Here is an 18,694-nt window from a genome sequence, read left to right on the forward strand (position 1 = left end):
TTTGAGAGAAGGTTTGCTACAGACATGTGCCTAGTCTCCACGGAGCTCCGTTGAATAAATCATGTTTTTGAATCTCGAGATCTGACTACTAGTGGATTTTTCCCACAACAACCTATTTACGCAAATCCAAAGTATATTACAGTATATGAAATGAGAAGGGGACTGTCAGTTGTAGTAGTTCTGGAACGTGAACTGGGAAAGGTAGTGGAACCCGTGATTTGGCTCCCAGTACTACCATCTCAACCATACATTGTGGCTGGAATTTAACACCTTATTAGAGCTGAGTCCCAAGATGGGGGCGTGACCTTGATTGGGAGGATGGGGACCCTGCCTGTTCCCCATCTTCCCAATGAAGGTAAATTGAAGCCCTTAAATGGGTAGTTAATGCCCACTTGAAGGCCTCATCCTACTGTTATTCAACCAGCAGTGGCTGGGTTACTCGCCATGCGGGGAGATCAATGAACATATCTTGTTGGGTTTTCTTATAGTCTAATGGTGGGTGGGATCCCTCAGGCACTGACAGTGATCAGTTGATCAGTCAAGCCCGAATACCAAGGTATATTATGAAGCCAGAGTAGACCCCAACAATTTTTCTATTTTGCCATAAACGTGAGGAAAGGATGCCTTGCCTCAGGAGTAATTCCACTGCCAAATTAGGGATTTTTAAAAATCAAAACAAGCTTTATTCATTACACAGTTCAAGTATAACTCTAACAAAATGAAGCAGTTTAACTCTTAACCATTGGGCAGTCTTTAATAATGAAAAGAAACAACTCTTAATTTCTAACTTATCACTATTGCAGTTCCAATTAAGCAATATTACTCTTGTAGACTTAAAATGCACTTTAAATATAGTTAGCAATCACAGATATACTTGCTCTGACTTGGGTAACAGTCGTAAAGGTTCCAGAGAGACTTTGCAAACAGGGACTTATCAGAGAGAGAAAAAGCAGCTTGTCAGCTTCAATCTGTTAACAGACCCCCGCCCCCTCCACCTAGCTCCTCCTATTAACTACATCATCACATGACCCTTGATACCTAACACACCATCCATTACTTTAATCAACAAAAACCATCTTGGGTCATTTCTCATTTATAAACAAAATGCAATTAGCTCTATTCCAAGTAAACATTACGTGGCTAAAATGAATAATTGTCCTGCTTTCTAGCGTCTGTTGCATTCCCTCCACACACATCGGCTGCTTTGAGAAAAAAAATACTGAACTTTAAATACTCTTATGATGCTACTGTGCCTTAAGCATATTCTCTGCAGTTATAAGCAGGTACCGAGCTGTCTGTCCTTTTATTGCTGCTAAAAGGCATATAATGGGCCTTTTTGTCTATTTTTAATTTGGGCCTAATGCAATGTCCTAAAGTTTACGACCCTTTTGAATTGTCTGGCTTGTGATTGATTGATAGGTCACGATCAGGTGGTTCCTTCCTAGGGAAAGCCAGAGTTAATTTCAGTTTGGCGAGTTAGAACTCGAGTTTGGACTCCAGACTGAAAACAGTGTTTTTGTCTTTCTAAGATAAAGGCAAAATACTGCGGATGCTGGAATCGAAAACAAAAACAAAAATACCAGGATCAGAAAGCCTCAGCATTTTCAACTCCCCATCCAAAGGAGTAAACCACAGAGGGGGTTGGAAAGCTGCAAGATCCAGCATCACATGAGCATACTTATTTTCTGTGCTGAACCTAGGGCGGGTGTATGTTTGTAAGAGTATTTGTTTGGTTGCAACAGTTCATTTAGCTGTTAAGGTATATGCAATATCATGACTGTTTTATTTTGTTTGTAATTGGTAAAAGTAAATGCTAATTATCTTGTATGTTAACTGTATTCTTAAATAAACTTTGTTTGATAAAAGCTCCCTCGTGGGTCATTTGAATCATACCTGGAGTGAAACATCTTATGCTTACCCATGCCAAAATTCAAAGTGCAAAACTTATGGTCGAGGCTGACTTCATTAAACACCTTGGAGTTTCTGACCTAAATTATAACTTTACAGAAACATAAAATATATCAATAGCACAATATCATCACAACAGGTCCAGGGAGTTATTGGTGTCTCAGTTCAGCCAGATACTTTCTTAAATCAGAAGAGCTTTCATTCCCTTTCTGTCCAGCCAGTTGGTGATCCTGCATACCCTCACCAGGTATTCAGGGAGCTGGCATGACTCATTCATTCTTTGCCAATTGCATCTCTCCACCAGGCAACCTCAGTGGCTAGCTGCTGGGAAACAAGGGTTACCCACTGAAGACCAGGTAACTGACTACTCTGTGGAGTCCTACCAGTGACTGACTGGAGTCATATCAACACTGGGACAATTGTTGTTCTCCTTCCATGCCTTCTAAAGATTTAGACATTATTTGATGGAAATAGTAATTGTGTCTGCACCAGTATCTGGGTAATCTATTGCAACAATAATGACCAATGGGTATTATAAATGTGGTCAGCAATCTGGATTCCTTGTCTAGAGTCACTGCAAAAATCCAATGTTCACATCCAATTTGGTAAATAAGATGTTCCTGGCTAATTTGGCACGGCTCACATCCACTGAGGCCATCAGGTGGATCTCATGTTTTGCTGATTTGTTGAGTTAAATCTGAACATCACTTTGTTGGGATGATGACCAGTGAGATAACCCATTGCTGATGCACCTTTTTCTATTTTGATCTTGATGTTGTCCCAGAATGGGTGAGGGACCTTCCTTGATGTAAAAAGCAAATTGGTCACCGTATTTTCAGAAGGTTATGAAAGTCCTTGAGAAGGTGCAAAGGCGATTTACCAGAATGAATCCGGGGGAAGATGTGGGGAGAGGGTTTAGATACAAGGTTAGATTGAAAGCCCGGGATTGTTTTCTTTGGAGCAAAGAAGATCGAGGGAAGATTTGATAGACGAATACAAGATTGTGACAGGCTTAGCTAAGGTAGACAAGGAAAATCTCTTCATTATTTGATTGCATAAGAACTCAGGTTCACAGATTTATAATTTTAGGCAAGAGGTTCGAAGGAAATGTGAGAAAGAACTTTTTTTACACAGCAAGTGGTGCTGGAACTCTTGGTTTCCAATTCCGCCATCCTTGAGAGCAATCAGTGGTTGGTTTTTTCATACAGAACTTGAGTATTGCTAAAATAAGAGACATACTGTTGAAGCTTTTTATCTTACATTCATCAGGATAGATTAACAAGAATACCAATAGCAAAGGGAACAATTGTTGTTCCCTTTACTATTAGTACTCTTGCAAACTGTCCTAACAACTGCCAGTTGAAAAGCTTCAATACATTTTGATTTGATTTATTATTGTCACATGTATTAACATACAGTGAAAAGTATTGTTTCTTGCGCGCTATACAGACAAAACATACCATTCATAGAGAAGGAAATGAGAGAGTGCAGAATGTAGTGTTAGTCATAGCTAGGGTGTAGAGAAAGATCAACTTAATGCAAGGCAAGTCCATTCAAAAGTCTGACGGCAGCAGGGAAGAAGCTGTTCTTGAGTCGGTTGGTATGTGAACTCACTTTTGTATCTTTTTCCCGAAGGAAGAAGGTGGAAGAGAGAGTGTCCGGGGTGCGCAGGGTCCTTAATTATGCTGGCTGCTTTGCCGAGGCAGCGGGAAGTGTAGACGGAGTCAATGGATGGGAGGCTGGTTTGCGTGATGGATTGGGCTACATTCACGACCTTTTGTAGTTCCTTGTGGTCTTGGGCAGAGCAGGAGCCATACCAAGCTGTGATACAACCAGAAAGAATGCTTTCTATGATGCATCTGTAAAAGTTGGTGAGAGTCATATCTGACATGCCAAATTTCCTTGGTCTTCTGAGAAAGTAGAGGTGTTGGTGGGCTTTCTGAACTATAGTGTCGGCATGGGGGGGACCAGGACAGGTTGATGGTGATCTGGACACCTAAAAACGTGAAGCTGTCGACCCTTTCTACTTCATCCCCGTTGAGTAGACAGTGGCATGTTCTTCTTTACGCTTCCTGAAGTCGATGACAATCTCCTTAGTTTTGTTGACATTGAGAGAGAGATTATCGTTGCCGCACCAGTTCATCAGATTCTCTATCTCATTCCTGTACTCTGTCTCGTCATTGTTTGAGATTCGACCCACTACGGTGGTGTCGTCAGCAAACTTGAAAATTGAATTGGAGGGGAATTTGTCTGCACAGTCATAGGTTATAAGGAGTATAGTAGGGGGCTGAGAACACAGCCTTGTGGGGCACCGGTGTTGAGGATGATCGTGGAGGTGTTGTTGTTGCCTATCCTTACTGATTGTGATCTATGAGTTAGGAAGTTCAGGATCCAGTCGCAGAGGGAGCTGCCGAGGCCCAGGCCACGGAGTTTGGAGATGAGTTTCATTGGAATAATGATGTTGAAGGCTGAGCTGTAGTCAATAAATAGGAGTCTGACATAAATCTCCTTGCTATCTAGGTGTTCCAAGGTTGAGTGCAGGGCCAGGGAAATGGTGTCTGCTGTGGACCTGTTGCAGCGGTAGGCAAACTGTAGTGGATCCAGGTAATCCGGGAGGCTGGAATTAATTTGTGCCATGACTAACCTTTCGAAGCACTTCATAATGATGGACGTCAAAGCCACCGGCTGATAGTCATTAAGGCACGCTGCTTGGTTTTTCTTAGATGCTGGGATGATGGTTGTCTTCTTGAAGCAGATAGGGACCTCAGATTGTTGTAAAGAGAGGTTGAAGATGTCTGTGAATACCTCCACTAGCTGATCTCATGTCTCATTTTTCATCAATTCTCAAACAATCACTGATTTCAAAAGGAAATTTGATGGATACCTGATGGAAATAAACTTACAGGCATATGTGGAATGAGCAGAAGAGTGGGACTGACTTAATTATTCTACCACGCCAGCCACACAAGAACACAAGTATGCCATTCCGCTCCATTTTGGCCGATTTTCAACCTCAACGTCTGGGTCTTATGCCTATTTACCTTACATCACTCGTGAGACTACATCTGGAGTGCTGTGTACAATAAATGCACTGAAAGCAGTTCAGAGAAGATTTACTAAACTAATAGCTGGAATGGGCATGTTGTCTAATGAGGAACGGCTGGATAAGCTAGAATTGCATCTACTGGAATTTGGAAGAGTAAGAGGTGACTTGGTTGAAACTTATAAGTTTTTGATGTTCTTGACAGGGTGATGTGGAGAGTATGTTTCCTCTTGTGGGAGAATCTAGAACTATGGGCCGCCATTTAAAAAGATGTTAAGACAGAGATAAGGCAAAAAAACATTTCAGACAGAGGGCCATAACTCTTTGGAACTCTTTCCTGAAAAGGTGGTGGAGGCAAAGACTTTGAATATTCTTAAGGCAGAGGTGGATAGATTCTTGGTAAGCAAGGAGGTGATAGGTTAACAGGGATAGGCAGAGTGCAGAGTTGAGGTTACAATTAGATCAGCCATGATCTTATTAAATGGCTGAGCAGGCACAAGGGACTTACTCCTGCTCCTTGTTCGTACCTTTGTATAGTCCTTGATTTCCTTAGAATCCAACATTCTGACTGGATCGCCCTGGCATGAAAATGATAAGCTGCATGTGTCATAACTTACATCTATGATTCCATAATCCTACCTGGCTCCTAGAAATTTTTTTTGGGGTGGCACGGTGGCACAGTGGCAATGTTGCCTCACAGCGCCGGGGCCCGGGTTCGATTCCAGCCCTGTGCAGAGTTCTTCCCGTGTCTGTGTGGGTTTCCTCCAGCTGCTCCGGTTTCCTCCCACAGTCCAAAGACGTGCAGGTTAGGTGGATTGGCCATGCCTTAGTGTCAGGGGGATTAGCACGGTAAATAAGTAGTGTTACATGGATGGGGCCTGGGTGGGATTGTGGTCGGTGCAGACTCAATAGACTGAATGGCCTCCCTCTGCACTGTAGGGATTCTATGATAATTCATGGGGCCTTGTGAATTACTGAGTCAAACCCTTTGGTTAAGTCAAATGAGGGCAATGAAGACATTTTTCTTGGATTTGCCTAGCAACAAAAATCATGTCCTACTTGAACAATACTTCATCAATGACAACTCTTCAAAAGTATTTCCTTGGCTGTGAAGCCAATGGGATGTCCTGGCGTTGTTGAAGAGCTGTGTACATGCAATACACTAGGAACCTCTGTCATCTTCATCACAGCTGTGGAGGCACGAACCTCTTGCCAAGCAACCAATAACCGCCGCTGGCCCAGGCCCGGTATGTTTCTATTGGATAGACCCGGAGTGCGAATGATTGACAATGCGATGGTCCAATGGACAGAAGGTGGGCGGGACCTTCGCTTAACCCGTTCATATAATATTTCAGAAGCTGCTCGCGGAGACTTTGGGCAGCGGGGAGGGGATTTGAATTTAAATAACTGCCAGTGGTGGCGCGTGCCGCGGTGCCCACAGCCCGGCCACGAGGGAGGGCGGCGATGAAGCGTTACGTGCGGGCGGTGCTGCTGTGCTCGGTCCTGGCTTTCCTCTGCATCCTCTATGTCTTTAACGAGATCGCCGAAGCGGAGGAAGAAGTTCCAGGGCCGTCCGCTCGAGACGGGAGAGCACGAGGTCGGGAAGCGGGCCTGCCAGCCGCGGTGCGGCCGAAGCCGCTGAACAGGTAAAGGGGAGGAGGAGGGATGGCCTCACCGGACTGGGGGTGTCCTGGTAGCGGCGGAGCAGCCTGGCTTTAGGTGCAGCGTTAAAATAGGGATTCCCGGTAACCCGCTTAAAGAGCGTCTCCTACTGGCTCGGCGTGTTAATGCACCTCCATCGTACACCCGGAGCTCAGACTGTATGCACTGCCCTGCCTGTCTCCCCCCTCCATGGTGCTGAGGCTGAACACGCATGTTGCCTGTCTGAACACACTATGCCTGTCTCTCGCACTCCATGCTACTGAACATACTAACAGGAGGAGGCCGTTCAGCCCCTCAGCCTATTCCGCCATTCAGTGAGATCATAGCTGATCTCTTGTCGTCCAACTCCAATTACTTAACTTTGGCCCACATCCTTTAATATCTTTGCTTAAAAAAATTATCTATCTTAGATTTAGGATTAGCAATTGATCTAGCATCAACTGTCATTTGTGTGTCGAAGTGCTTCCTCGCATCTCTCCTGAATGGTCCTGCCCTAATTTTTAGACTGTGCCCCTAGTTCTCGAAACTGCAACCAGTGGAAATAGTTTCATTAGTACAAGAAAGCCAGGTATGGTCTAAGGAAATCCATCAAAGATGCCAAAAGACCAAGCTAGAGTCCCACGCTAGACACAAGGACCCCCGCCGACTATGTCAAGGTCTGCAAGATATAACAGGATACAAGATGAGAGCGTGTAAAATCACTGGCTTCAACACACCTCTCCCTCCCTGATGAGCTCAGTGCATTCTATGCCTGTTTTGAGCAAGAGATCAGCAAGAGTACACCCTCCACCCCAAAAGCCAAGGATGAACCTGTATCTGTAGTCACCATTGCAGATGTCAGAGCAGTCTTAGAATAGATCATAGAACCCTACAGTGCAGAAGGAGGTCATTCAACCCATCGAGTCTGCACTGACCACAATCCCACCCAGGCCCTATTCCTATAACACCACGTATTTACCTTGCTAATCTCCTGATGCTAGGGTCAACTTAACATGGCCAATCAACCTAACCCGCACATCTTTGGACTGTGGGAGGAAACTGGAGCACCTGGAGGAAACCCACACAGAACGGGGAGAATGTGCAAACTCCACACAGACAGTGACCCGAGGCTGGAATTGAACCCGGGTCCCTGACACTGTGGGGCAGCTGTGCGAGCCACCGTGCCGCCCCTTCTCGAAGGTCAACCCACGGAAAGCGACTGGCCCGAATGAGCACTCAGATCCTGCGCCGATGAGCTGGCAGGGGTATTCGCAGATATCTTCAACCTCTCTTTACAATAAACTGCAGTTCTTATCTGCTTCAAGAAGATGACCATCCCTGTACCAAAAAAATGCCAGGCAGCATGCCTTAATGACTATCGTCTGGTGGCTCTGACATCCATCATTTTGAAGTGCTTCGAAAGGTTAGTCATGGCACGAATCAATTCCAGCCTCTCTGATTGCCGGATCCACTATAGTTTGCCTACCGCTGCAACAGGTCCACAGCAGACACCATCTCCCTGGCCCTTCACTCAAGCCTGGAACACCTAGATAACAAAGACACCTATGTCAGACTCCTTTATTTACTACAGCTCAGCCTTGAACACCATTATTCCTACGAAACGCATCTCCAAACTCGGTGGCCTGTGGCTCGGCTCTTCCCTTTGTGACTGGATCCTAACCCAGAGACCACAGTAAGGATAGGCAATAACACCACCTCCACGATCATCCTCAACACCGGTGCCCCACAAGGCTTTGTTCTCACCCCCTTACTATACTCCTTACAACCTTTGACAGTGTGGCCAAATTCCCTTCCAACTCTATTTTCAGTGATGACACCACTGTAGTGGGTCAGATCTCAAACAATAATGAGACAGTACAGGAATGAAGTTGAGAATTTGGTGAACTGGTGCGACGACAATAATCTCTTCCCTCAATGTCAACAAAATGAAGCAGATAGTCATCGACCTTAGGAAGTCTAGTGGAGAACATGCCCCTGTCTACATCAGTGGGGACGAAGTAGAAATGGTCGAGAGCTTCAAGTTTCTAGGTGTCCAGTTCACCAACAACCTGTACTAGTTCCCTAATGCCGACACTATAGTTAAGAAAGTCCACCAACTCCTCTACTTTCTCAGAAAACTAAGGAAATTTGGCATGTCAGTTCCAACTCACCAACTTTTACAGATATACGATAGAAAGCATTCTTTCTGGTTGTACCACAGCTTGGTATGGCTCGTTTAGTATACAAAGCCGAAAAGTGTCTCCCTCCTCGATGCACTGAATTCCCAGTTTGAACCTGTCATGACAACCATGAAGGCCACGGGGATCATCAACAAATTTATTCATAAGCTTCATGGAGTATAAGAACTAGGAACAGGAGTAGACCATCTGCCCCCTTGAGCCTGCTCTACCATTCAATAAGATCATGGCTGATCTTTTTGTGGACTCAGCTCCACTTACCCGCCCGCTCACCATAACCCTTAATTCCTTTACTGTTCAAAAATGTATCTATCCTTGCCTTAAAAACATTCATTGAGGTAGCCTCAACTGCTTCACTGGGCAGGGAATTCCACAGATTCACAACCCTTTGTGTGAAGAAGTTCCTCCTCAACTCAGTCCTAAATCTGCTTCCCCTTATTTTGAGGCCATGCCCTTTAGTTCTAGTTTCACCTGCCAGTGGAAACAACTTCCCTGCTTCTATCTTATTTATTCCCTTCTTAATCTTATATGTTTCTATAAGATCTCCTCTCATTCTTCTGAATTCCAATCAGTATACCCCAGTCTACTCAGTCTCTCCTCATAAACCAACCCTCTCAACTCCAGAAGCTATTTTATGAGTTGTCTTATTGAACGAGTGGGGTGTTTTAAGGCGTTTTAAGCCTGTAACTTTACCCAGACCAGAGTTGTAGGTCCTGAGGTGAAGACTACCTAAAGTAAAGTAAAAGTTTATTTATTAGTCACAAGTAATGCTTACATTAACACTGCAATGAAGTTACTGTGAAATTCCCCTAGTTGCCGCAGTCCGGCACCTGTTCGGGTCAATGCACCTAACCAGCACATCTTTCAGAATATGGGAGAAACTGGAGCAGATGCAAACACTGAGAACGTGCAAACTCCACACAGACAATGACCCAAGCCGGGAATCGAACCTGGGTCCCTGGTGCTGTGAAGCAGCAGTGCGAACCACTGTGCTACCATGCCGACCTGACTAAGCCTTGGGAGCAGCTTTTTCCTTTGGTGCACAATAAAAGGTGTTGTTGATGGGAAACTGGCATGTGGCTGAAATACTGCACTGGTGACAAGGAGGGAAAAAAATTTTTTTTTCTTTCATCTTTCCCTCTGGACAACCTCTGAACGTCAATACTTTCTTCGGTAAGAAAAAGCCATTTTATGCCTCTTTTTGTTTGGGAAACTTGAGCCCTATGACACCAGTGGGGAAGACTGGGCTAAATACTTTGAGTGCATGCGTTACTACTTCTGTGCTAACAAGATTGAAGGATATGAAAAGCAAAAAGTAATATTGCTAACAGCATGCGGGCTCCAACTTTGTGTGCTAAGTCTGACCTACACTGATGCCCCCGATTCAACTTTTAATGAACTGGTAGACCTGGTAAAAATAAAACACTGCAACCCAAAGCCCCTGGTAATTCTCCAGCGATATCGCTTCAACGTGCTTGGGAGAATCCCTGGGAATCTGTTACTGAGTTCTTGGCTAGGTTGTGGAGACAAGCTGAACACTGTCAATTTGGACCGCCTCTTAGCAAAATGTTGCAGGTGGGTTTGGTATATGACAATGACTTAACCATCCAAAAGAACTTGGAATTAAAAACTATTGAGATAGCCTTGTCACTTGAGAACATGCTCCAAGGGGCATCAGACAGCAATGTCTTCCAACTAGGGGGAGGGACCTCATAGGAGAGTTCTTGGGTCAATCAGATACTAAAGCGTCTCATTCAATATAGGAACCTTAGTTTCACCATCAGACTTCAAGGAATGGCAGTGCCGACTCCAAGAGTATTAAAAAGCATACTCCAGAAAGGTATAGATGCCAGTTGACGGATTACTGCAAGCACTTTCAAAGGACACAACCACGGCAATGCATCAGGTACAGGCAAATGTGTGTTGCCTAGGAACAAAGCGGAGACTGGTACCTGAGCGTACCATGCAGGTATCCCCTCTTTCAAAGTCAGGGACACTACAACTGAATCGTATTGTAACAACAAAATTTGCTCTGAAGATGTTGGAATTACTAGTAAATGGCCATCCCTTGTAGATGGAGGTGGACATGAAAGCCACAGTCTCCGTTATAGGGGAACAGACTATAAGCATCTCCAATTTGGCATTCAACTCCTGAGGTTAGGAGGTACGAAAGCCAGGCTAACCAACTACACAAGGAGACCTTTACAAATAAAAGGCACAACAGTGAGCCCCAGTGATTTATAAACAGCAATCCGCTCGTCTCCTACTCATTGTTGTATGTAGGCATGGACCAAGCCTTATGGGGAGAAATTGGCTCCAGTAGATTTGGCTCAACTGGTTGGAGATCTTCAGTCACAACGTGGGGGAACTGTACGAAATTGTCAGTAGATGCTCTGGAGTTTTTAATTTAAAATGGGAACATTGAATGGATGTAACTCTCCTAATTAAATGGCAATGGGCTTCTGAGAGCTGGTGGTAGCACGTTACACACTGACTCTTGCCACTTGACATCCTTAAAATTCTAACCAATATTTTAAATTAGTTAATCCATTGATGTTCATTCATTAGAAAAGCCACACTGATAGTTTCTTGTTGCCTGATTTGGATTGCACGTATGCCTCTCCTTAGCCAATTTGAGGGAGTTTAGACTTGGGTTGGCAAAAGTTTACTCAGGATTACTGCTGTACTGTCAGCTTTGTACTGTCTATCTAGCCAGGATGCTTCCATCCAATGGGATATTGTGATATGGTGTTTAGGGTCAAGTGGAAAGAGCCCCAACAATTTATTTACTGACTCTTTAAGGCATTATCAATGAAACCAGCTGCTTGGTTAATCATTGATTTTGTCCTCTGCCTCTGCAAATTTGCCTGTCTCAGATATTTGATCATTGAGTCTGCTGATGAGTATATATTTGGTTTTAATCTGACACCAATGTTCATGTCATTTTAGAATCCTTTCCACCCCAAAGAGAACCTGTTCACATTTCCCCAAAGGAGGACCATTTCAGAAGTTAGATACAGTGTGACATTAAGTCCTGACTTGCAGGTGACAGGAATGTTTGAGCAGATGATGAACACAGCTGTCCATAAACCATGAATGCTGTCAATGTCCTCCTGCACACAGCGTGAAAGGCCTTATTTGGAGGTGTGAGACTACAGGAACTGTTACTACTGCTATTTCAGTCAAGGGAGGCATAGAACCCATATTTTCACAGAGGGTTCAAATGCTGAAAGCACAATAAACCAAGCAAAACCATGTGAAATGTTTTTAGTTTAATATGCAATAGCCAGCAGATTGGAGCAGTGCTTTAGAAACGTATATTTTCTTATAGTTTGCTTTTAAAACTTCCAAGGGAAGCTACGATTTGTGCCATTGGAAGAATTGACATATCTTGTACTTGGAAAGAAGTACACATGCATATCAAAAGCATTACTGTGGATTAATTGTAATGTGAAGAAGTTTGGTTAAAAGATTTGTGAGAATTGTGTGATTAGTTAGTTGGGTATTATACAGTCTGTTCACTTTGAAGGAGGATTATTTGAGTGAAAAGGTAAACTTCAATTAAAAATCTAATATTTACAAAAAATAGGATGTTAGAGGTAAAGTACAAAAACAATTTAAAAACTGGTAAGCTTTGATAATTAGCAAAAAGCAGAATGACAAAAAATTTAAACATCAGTTATCATAACCCAAGATCAGTTTGAAGTCCCCTGGGGCACAGCTTGACAGGCAATAGGAACGTTTTAAAGGCTTGAAAGGAAAAGAAGAAACCAAACAATTTGTAATGAAAATTATGAGAATAAAATCCCAGAATAGAAATGGTCACAATCAAAAAAATCTTTACTATTTTAGTAAAGGAAGAAGAGAATGTTGCTGATCTGCACAGTGAATGGCAAACCTTGCAGAGCAAATCATAGAATCCCCATAGTGCATAAGGAGTCCATTCGGCCCATCGAGTCTGCATCGACCACAATCCCATCCAGGCTCTATTCCCATAACCCCACATATTTATCCTGCTAATCCCCCTGACACTAGGGTCAATTTAAATGGCCAATCAACCTAACCCACACATCTTTGGACTGTGGGAGGAAACCGGATTACTCGGAAGAAACCCATGCAGATATGGGGAGAATGTGTAAACTCCACACAAACAGTGACCTGAGGCCAGAATTGAACCCGGGTCCCTGGCGCTGAGAAGCAGCAGTGCCTGCGACTGTGCTGCCCATAACAAATCGTGAAACGGAACTCCTATCAAGAGGCAAACTTTTTACAACAAAACTAAGATCTCCCCCAGCACCATTGTGAAAAGCCATCACATCTGCTTGAACTTTTGGTCATATTGGATGACTTTACATAACTCTTGACCAGCTAACTTGATTCAAAGGCTTGGGATACCACAACATGGAACAAAACAAATGCACTCAATTATTTGACCATAATGAAATCCAAAGGGACTGACATCCTGACACACTGGGCCTTGTACATGGTAATCATGGAGGCAATTGTCCTTTTGAGGATTTTTTGAATATTTTAACACACATCCTTCCAGTCATTGTCTGAAATATCCTAACCAAAATATTCTATCTCTTAAAATCAGCATTAGCTCATTGTGCTCACATTATGCAAAAAAGAAGAGTTGTGAAATCAATCCCTTGAGAAGCAGAATCAGGTAAAGTTGTCGTTAGTGTAGACACCTTGCTGGGAATTATTTTAAATGAGTAATTTGGAGAAAGCAAAATAAATGACTGTTGATGGACAGTTGATGCTATAATGAAGCAAAAGATCTAACAGTTTCTCAAATCCTCCCCCATTGTTCCCAGTCTCAGTCAATAAATGTTTGACCCAACCTGTGGCAGTCAGGAAAGCACTGGCATGTCAGCAAGGTTGTTGCAAGGCACCATGGGATTTTACTGTGCTCTGTGACATCTGAAACTTGGTGGGACGTTCTGTGCACAAAAACACCAGCAAAGTGACATTTTGTGAAATAGTATTTCCAGCTGTACTCTTGTACTGGGAAAGTAAAAAAAAAGCTATGTATTAGGACTGTTTCAGTACATGTGATGAGTCAGATAATTCCATTGTGTGAAAGGTGTCACCGTAGTTGAATAACTTAATGACATCCTTACAAGAGTATACATTCATTGATAGCACACTTGTGTTCCTTTTGAAATATGGTGAGTGCCATGAATTATGAACTTGTGTATTGATTTGTACTGTATTGGTTAGCTCATTAGCATAATGTGTATCCTCCTGGCACCACCATGTGGCCTGTGAGAAGCATCATTCTTATGGTGTAAAATCGCACAACAGATGGGTTAGCAAAGTTGACAAAAGCAGAATTTCCATAGTGTCAAATAGCAAACATTTTATATATCAACTGGAGATAAAATAAATATAAGTATAAAATTAGCATTACAAAGTGCTTTTGCCACCAGGATAGGAAAGTGGGCAATACACAAAGTCTGATTTAACCATTGTTGGATTACGGCCTAACTGATTAACCGTGTGTAAGTGAATGTGTTTTGTGCATGTTAAAACCGGGCCCAAAAGTATCTATTGATTCAGAAGCAGGTGCTTAGTTTCAGGTGAAAACCAAATGCCTTTTGAAGAACAATGTGAATTTGGTTTCTAAACTCCAACAGTTGTCTGTCAGTCACGTGAAAGGTTAATGCTGCTGGCAGATGTCACAGTTGAAGTTTTCAGAGGAAATCTTTGCTTGCATAAAACGGCATCAAGAAAACTTTGTTTTTAGAGTCAAATATTAAAAGTAAACAAGGCATCAGATGGATTGTAAACTACTGTTAACACCTTGTCTGGATGCTAGAATAGGATAACATCCTAACTGACTGTCAAGACAAGATCATGAAATGAGTGTACTTTAACTTCTGGAATCAGTTCCCTGCTTTGCCATGCCTGAACTGACTGAGGCTAAAGTGATTTATTGTGAGGTCACTTTTAATCATCATCAGTGCCAGTCTGCATTCATATAGTGCCTTCAACATAGTAAAATGCCCCAAGGTGCTTAACAGGAGCATTACGTATGTACAGTAAATTTTAATTATTGATGCCATAGTATATTTATTTATTCTTGACATGCTAAAAATGCAGACGTCACCTCATAGAACTGGTTAAAATTGTTGGGTGGAAATTTGACCCGTTAGCAATATTTAACAGTGATTAAAGCAGCTTATGCTCAACTCATTGTACAAAGAAAATGTATGGGTGTTTTCTACAGGCCACCCAATAGTAACAGGGATGTTGAGGAGCAGATACGGAAACAGATCCTGGAGAGATGTAGTAATAACAGGGTTGTCCTGATGGGAGACTTTAATTTCCCAAACATTGATTGGAATATCCCTAGGGTAAGGGGTTTGGATGGGGAGGAGTTTGTTATGTGTGTTCAGGAGGGTTTCCTGACAAAGTATGTGGATAAGCCTACAAGAGGAAAGGCTGTACTCGACCTGGTACTGGCTAATGAGCCTGGACAGGTGTCGGATCTCTCAGTGGGGGTGCATCTTGGGGATAGTGATCATAACTCTATCTCCTTTACGCTAGCATTGGAAAGAGATAGGATCAGGCAAGCTTGTTTATCTGGAGTAAGGGGAAATATGAAGCCATCAGGCAGGAGATTAGAGGTGTAAATTGGAAGGAGGTATTCTCGAGGAAAAGTACTGAAGTAAGGTGGCAGATTTTCAAGGAATGTTTGTCTGGAGTTTGTCTCCGATGAGACGGAGGTTTTGGTAGGTTACGGGAACCGTGGTGCACGAAAGCTGCGCTGAACCTAGTCGAAAAGGAAAGCGTACAAAAGGTTCAGAGAGCTAGACGATGATAGGGATCTAGATGAGTATATGGTTTGTAGGAAGGGACTTGAGAAAGAAATTAGGAGAGCCAGAAGGGGTCACGAGAAGACCTTGGCAGGTAAGATTAAGGAGAACCCTAAGGCGTTCTATAAATATGTGACGAGTAAAAGGATGAGATGTGAAGGAATAGGACCTATAAAATGTGAAGGTGAGAGAGTCTGTACAGAACCGGAAGAAATAGCAGAGGTGCTTAATGAATATTTTACCTTGGTATTCACGGTGGAAAAAGACCTGGGTGGTTGTACTACAGGATTGAGGTGGACTGAAAAGATTGAGCATGTCGACATTAAGAAAGAGGATGTGTTGGAAATTTTGAATAGCATCAAGATAGATAAGTCGCCGGGATTGGATGGGATGTACCCCAGGTTACTGTGGGAGGCGAGGGAAGAGATTGCAGAGCCTCTGGCGATGATCTTTGCGTCGTCGATGGAGACGGGAGAGGTTCCGGAGGATTGCGGATGTGGTTCCTATATTCAAGAAAGGGAATAGGGATAGCCCAGGAAATTACCGACCGATGAGTCTAACCTCAGTGGTTGGTAAGTTGATGGAGAAGATCCTGAGGGACACGATTTATGAACATTTAGAGAAGTTTAGTATGCTCAAAAGTAGTCAGCACGGCTTTGTCAAAGGCAAATCGGGCCTTATGAGCCTGGTGGAGTTCTTCGTCAATGTGTTTAGTCACATTTTCAAAGGAAAAGTGGTAGATGTGGTTTACATGGACTTCAGCAAGGTGTTCGATACGGTCCCCCATGCAAGACTTCGCGAGAAAGTGAGAGGGCATGGGATCCAAGGGCTGTTGCCTTGTGGATCCAGAACTGGCTTGCCTGCAGAAGGCAGAGAGTGGTTGTAGATGGGTCTTTTTCTGAATGGAGGTCGGTCACCAGTGGAGTGCCTCAGGGATCTGTTCTGGGACCCTTGCTGTTTGTCATTTTCATAAATGACCTGGATGAGGAAGTGGAGGGATGGGTTGGTAAGTTTGCCGACGACACGAAGGTTGGTGGTGTTGTGGATAGTTTGGAGGAATGTCAGAAGCTGCAGCGTGACATAGATAGGATGCAAGACTGGGCGGAGAAGTGGCAGATGGATTTCAACCCGGATAAATGTGTAGTGGTCCATTTTGGCAGGTCAAATGGGATGAAGGAGTATAATATCAAGGGTAAGACTCTTAGCAGTATAGAGGATCAGAAGGACCTTGGGGTCCGGGTCCATAGGACTCTTAAATCGGCCTCGCAGGTAGACGAGGTAGTTAAGAAGGCGTATGGTGTGCTGGCCTTCATCAATCGAGGGATTGAGTTTAGGAGTCAGGAGATAATGATGCAGCTTTATAAGACCCTCGTCAGACCCCACTTAGAGTACTGTGCTCAGTTCTGGTCGCCTCATTACAGGAGGGATGTGGAAATTATTGAAAGGATGCAGAGAAGATTTACAAGGATGTTGCCTGGATTGGTTGGCATGCCTTATGAGGATAGGTTGAGGGAACTTGGTCTTTTCTCTTTGGAGAGACGAAGGATGAGAGATGACCTGATAGAGGTGTACAAGATGTTGAGAGGTATAGATCGGGTGGATTCTCGGAGGCTTTTTCCCAGGGCTGAAATGGCTGCTACGAGAGGACACAGGTTTAAGGTGCTGGGGAGTAGGTACAGAGGAGATGTCAGGGGTAAGTTTTTCACAGAGGGTGGTGGGTGAGTGGAATCGGCTGCCGTCAGTGGTGGTGGAGGCAAACTCGATAGGGTCTTTTAAGAGACTTCTGGATGAGTACATGGAACTTAATAGGATTGAGGGTTATAGATAAGCCTATATATACGCCTAGGTAGGTAGGGACATGATTGGCGCAACTTGTGGGCCGAAGGGCCTGTTTGTGCTGTATTTTTTCTATGTTCTAAATATTGTGATCAGTAACACGACTTGTGGTGGTGACTGTCTGTCTGCTTTTGCAGTTTTACTTTGCTAATTTCAAGTCTGCTGTCTATGATCATATGTGGTTTCAGCAGAAGGGAGAAAGAAGTGCTCAAAGTTATGGTTACAACCTGTTTCCTGTTCCACATTTTCAGCAACTGAAGTGGTTTAATGGAGCACTTCCTGTTGCTGAGCTTTCTTTTTTTATTGTTAAAATTGACTTTAAATCTTGAAGTACATAGAAAACTACAGCACAAAACAGGCCCTTCGGCCCCACAAGTTGTGCCGAATATATCCCTACCTTTTAGGCCTACCTATAACCCTCCATCCTATTAAGTCCCATGTAAGAACATAAGAACATAAGAAATAGGAGCAGGAGTAGGCCATCTAGCCCCTCGAGCCTGCCCCGCCATTCAATAAGATCATGGCTGATCTGACGTGGATCAGTACCACTTACCCGCCTGATCCCCATAACCCTTAATTCCCTTACCGATCAGGAATCCATCCATCCGCGCTTTAAACATATTCAGCGAGGTAGCCTCCACCACCTCAGTGGGCAGAGAATTCCAGAGATTCACCACCCTCTGGGAGAAGAAGTTCCTCCTCAACTCTGTCTTAAACCGACCCCCCTTTATTTTGAGGCTGTGTCCTCTAGTTTTAACTTCCTTACTAAGTGGAAAGAATCTCTCCGCCTCCACCCTATCCAGCCCCCGCATTATCTTATAAGTCTCCATAAGATCCCCCCTCATCCTTCTAAACTCCAACGAGTACAAACCCAATCTGTATGTACTCATACAGGAGTCTCTTAAAAGACCTTCTTGAGTTTGCCTCCACCACCACTGACGGCAGCTGATTCCACTCGCCCACCACCCATGTTTAACAAACATTTTGGCCAGAATTCTCTGGCTGTTCATGCTGGCAGGATTCTTTGGTCTCGCCATTGACTGTTGCCGGTTTTCCGACGGCAGGGGGCAGCATCAGTGGGGATTACCGTTGACAGCAGTGGGACCAGAGGATCCCGCTGCCTGAAAATGGCATACTGCCGACGAAAAACACTGAAGGGAGGCCAGAGATTGCGCCCCCTGAATTTTAAATTTTTGTGCATTTTTTAAAAATGCGAGGGCAAGGAGTCACAGCACTAGTTAATA

At 43.7% G+C, this 18,694-nt stretch overlaps 1 protein-coding gene across 3 annotated transcripts in view; it reads left to right on the plus strand.

Annotated features, from left to right (window-relative positions):
- Positions 1-6,283: 6,283 nt before the first annotated feature.
- gxylt1b (glucoside xylosyltransferase 1b) overlaps positions 6,284-18,694 on the plus strand; it is a 60,114-nt gene continuing 47,703 nt past the window's right edge. For 2 of the 3 annotated variants that reach the window (XM_078220215.1, XM_078220217.1), the window contains exon 1: positions 6,329-6,597. In XM_078220215.1, the coding sequence (XP_078076341.1) occupies positions 6,416-6,597 (182 nt within the window). In that variant the 5' untranslated portion in view covers positions 6,329-6,415. Of the gene's footprint in view, positions 6,598-18,694 lie in introns of all 3 variants that reach the window. The other variant, XM_078220218.1, reaches the window with a different exon arrangement.

The sequence above is a fragment of the Mustelus asterias genome, chromosome 9 (genome assembly GCF_964213995.1).
Source record: "Mustelus asterias chromosome 9, sMusAst1.hap1.1, whole genome shotgun sequence".
NCBI lineage: Eukaryota > Metazoa > Chordata > Chondrichthyes > Carcharhiniformes > Triakidae > Mustelus > Mustelus asterias.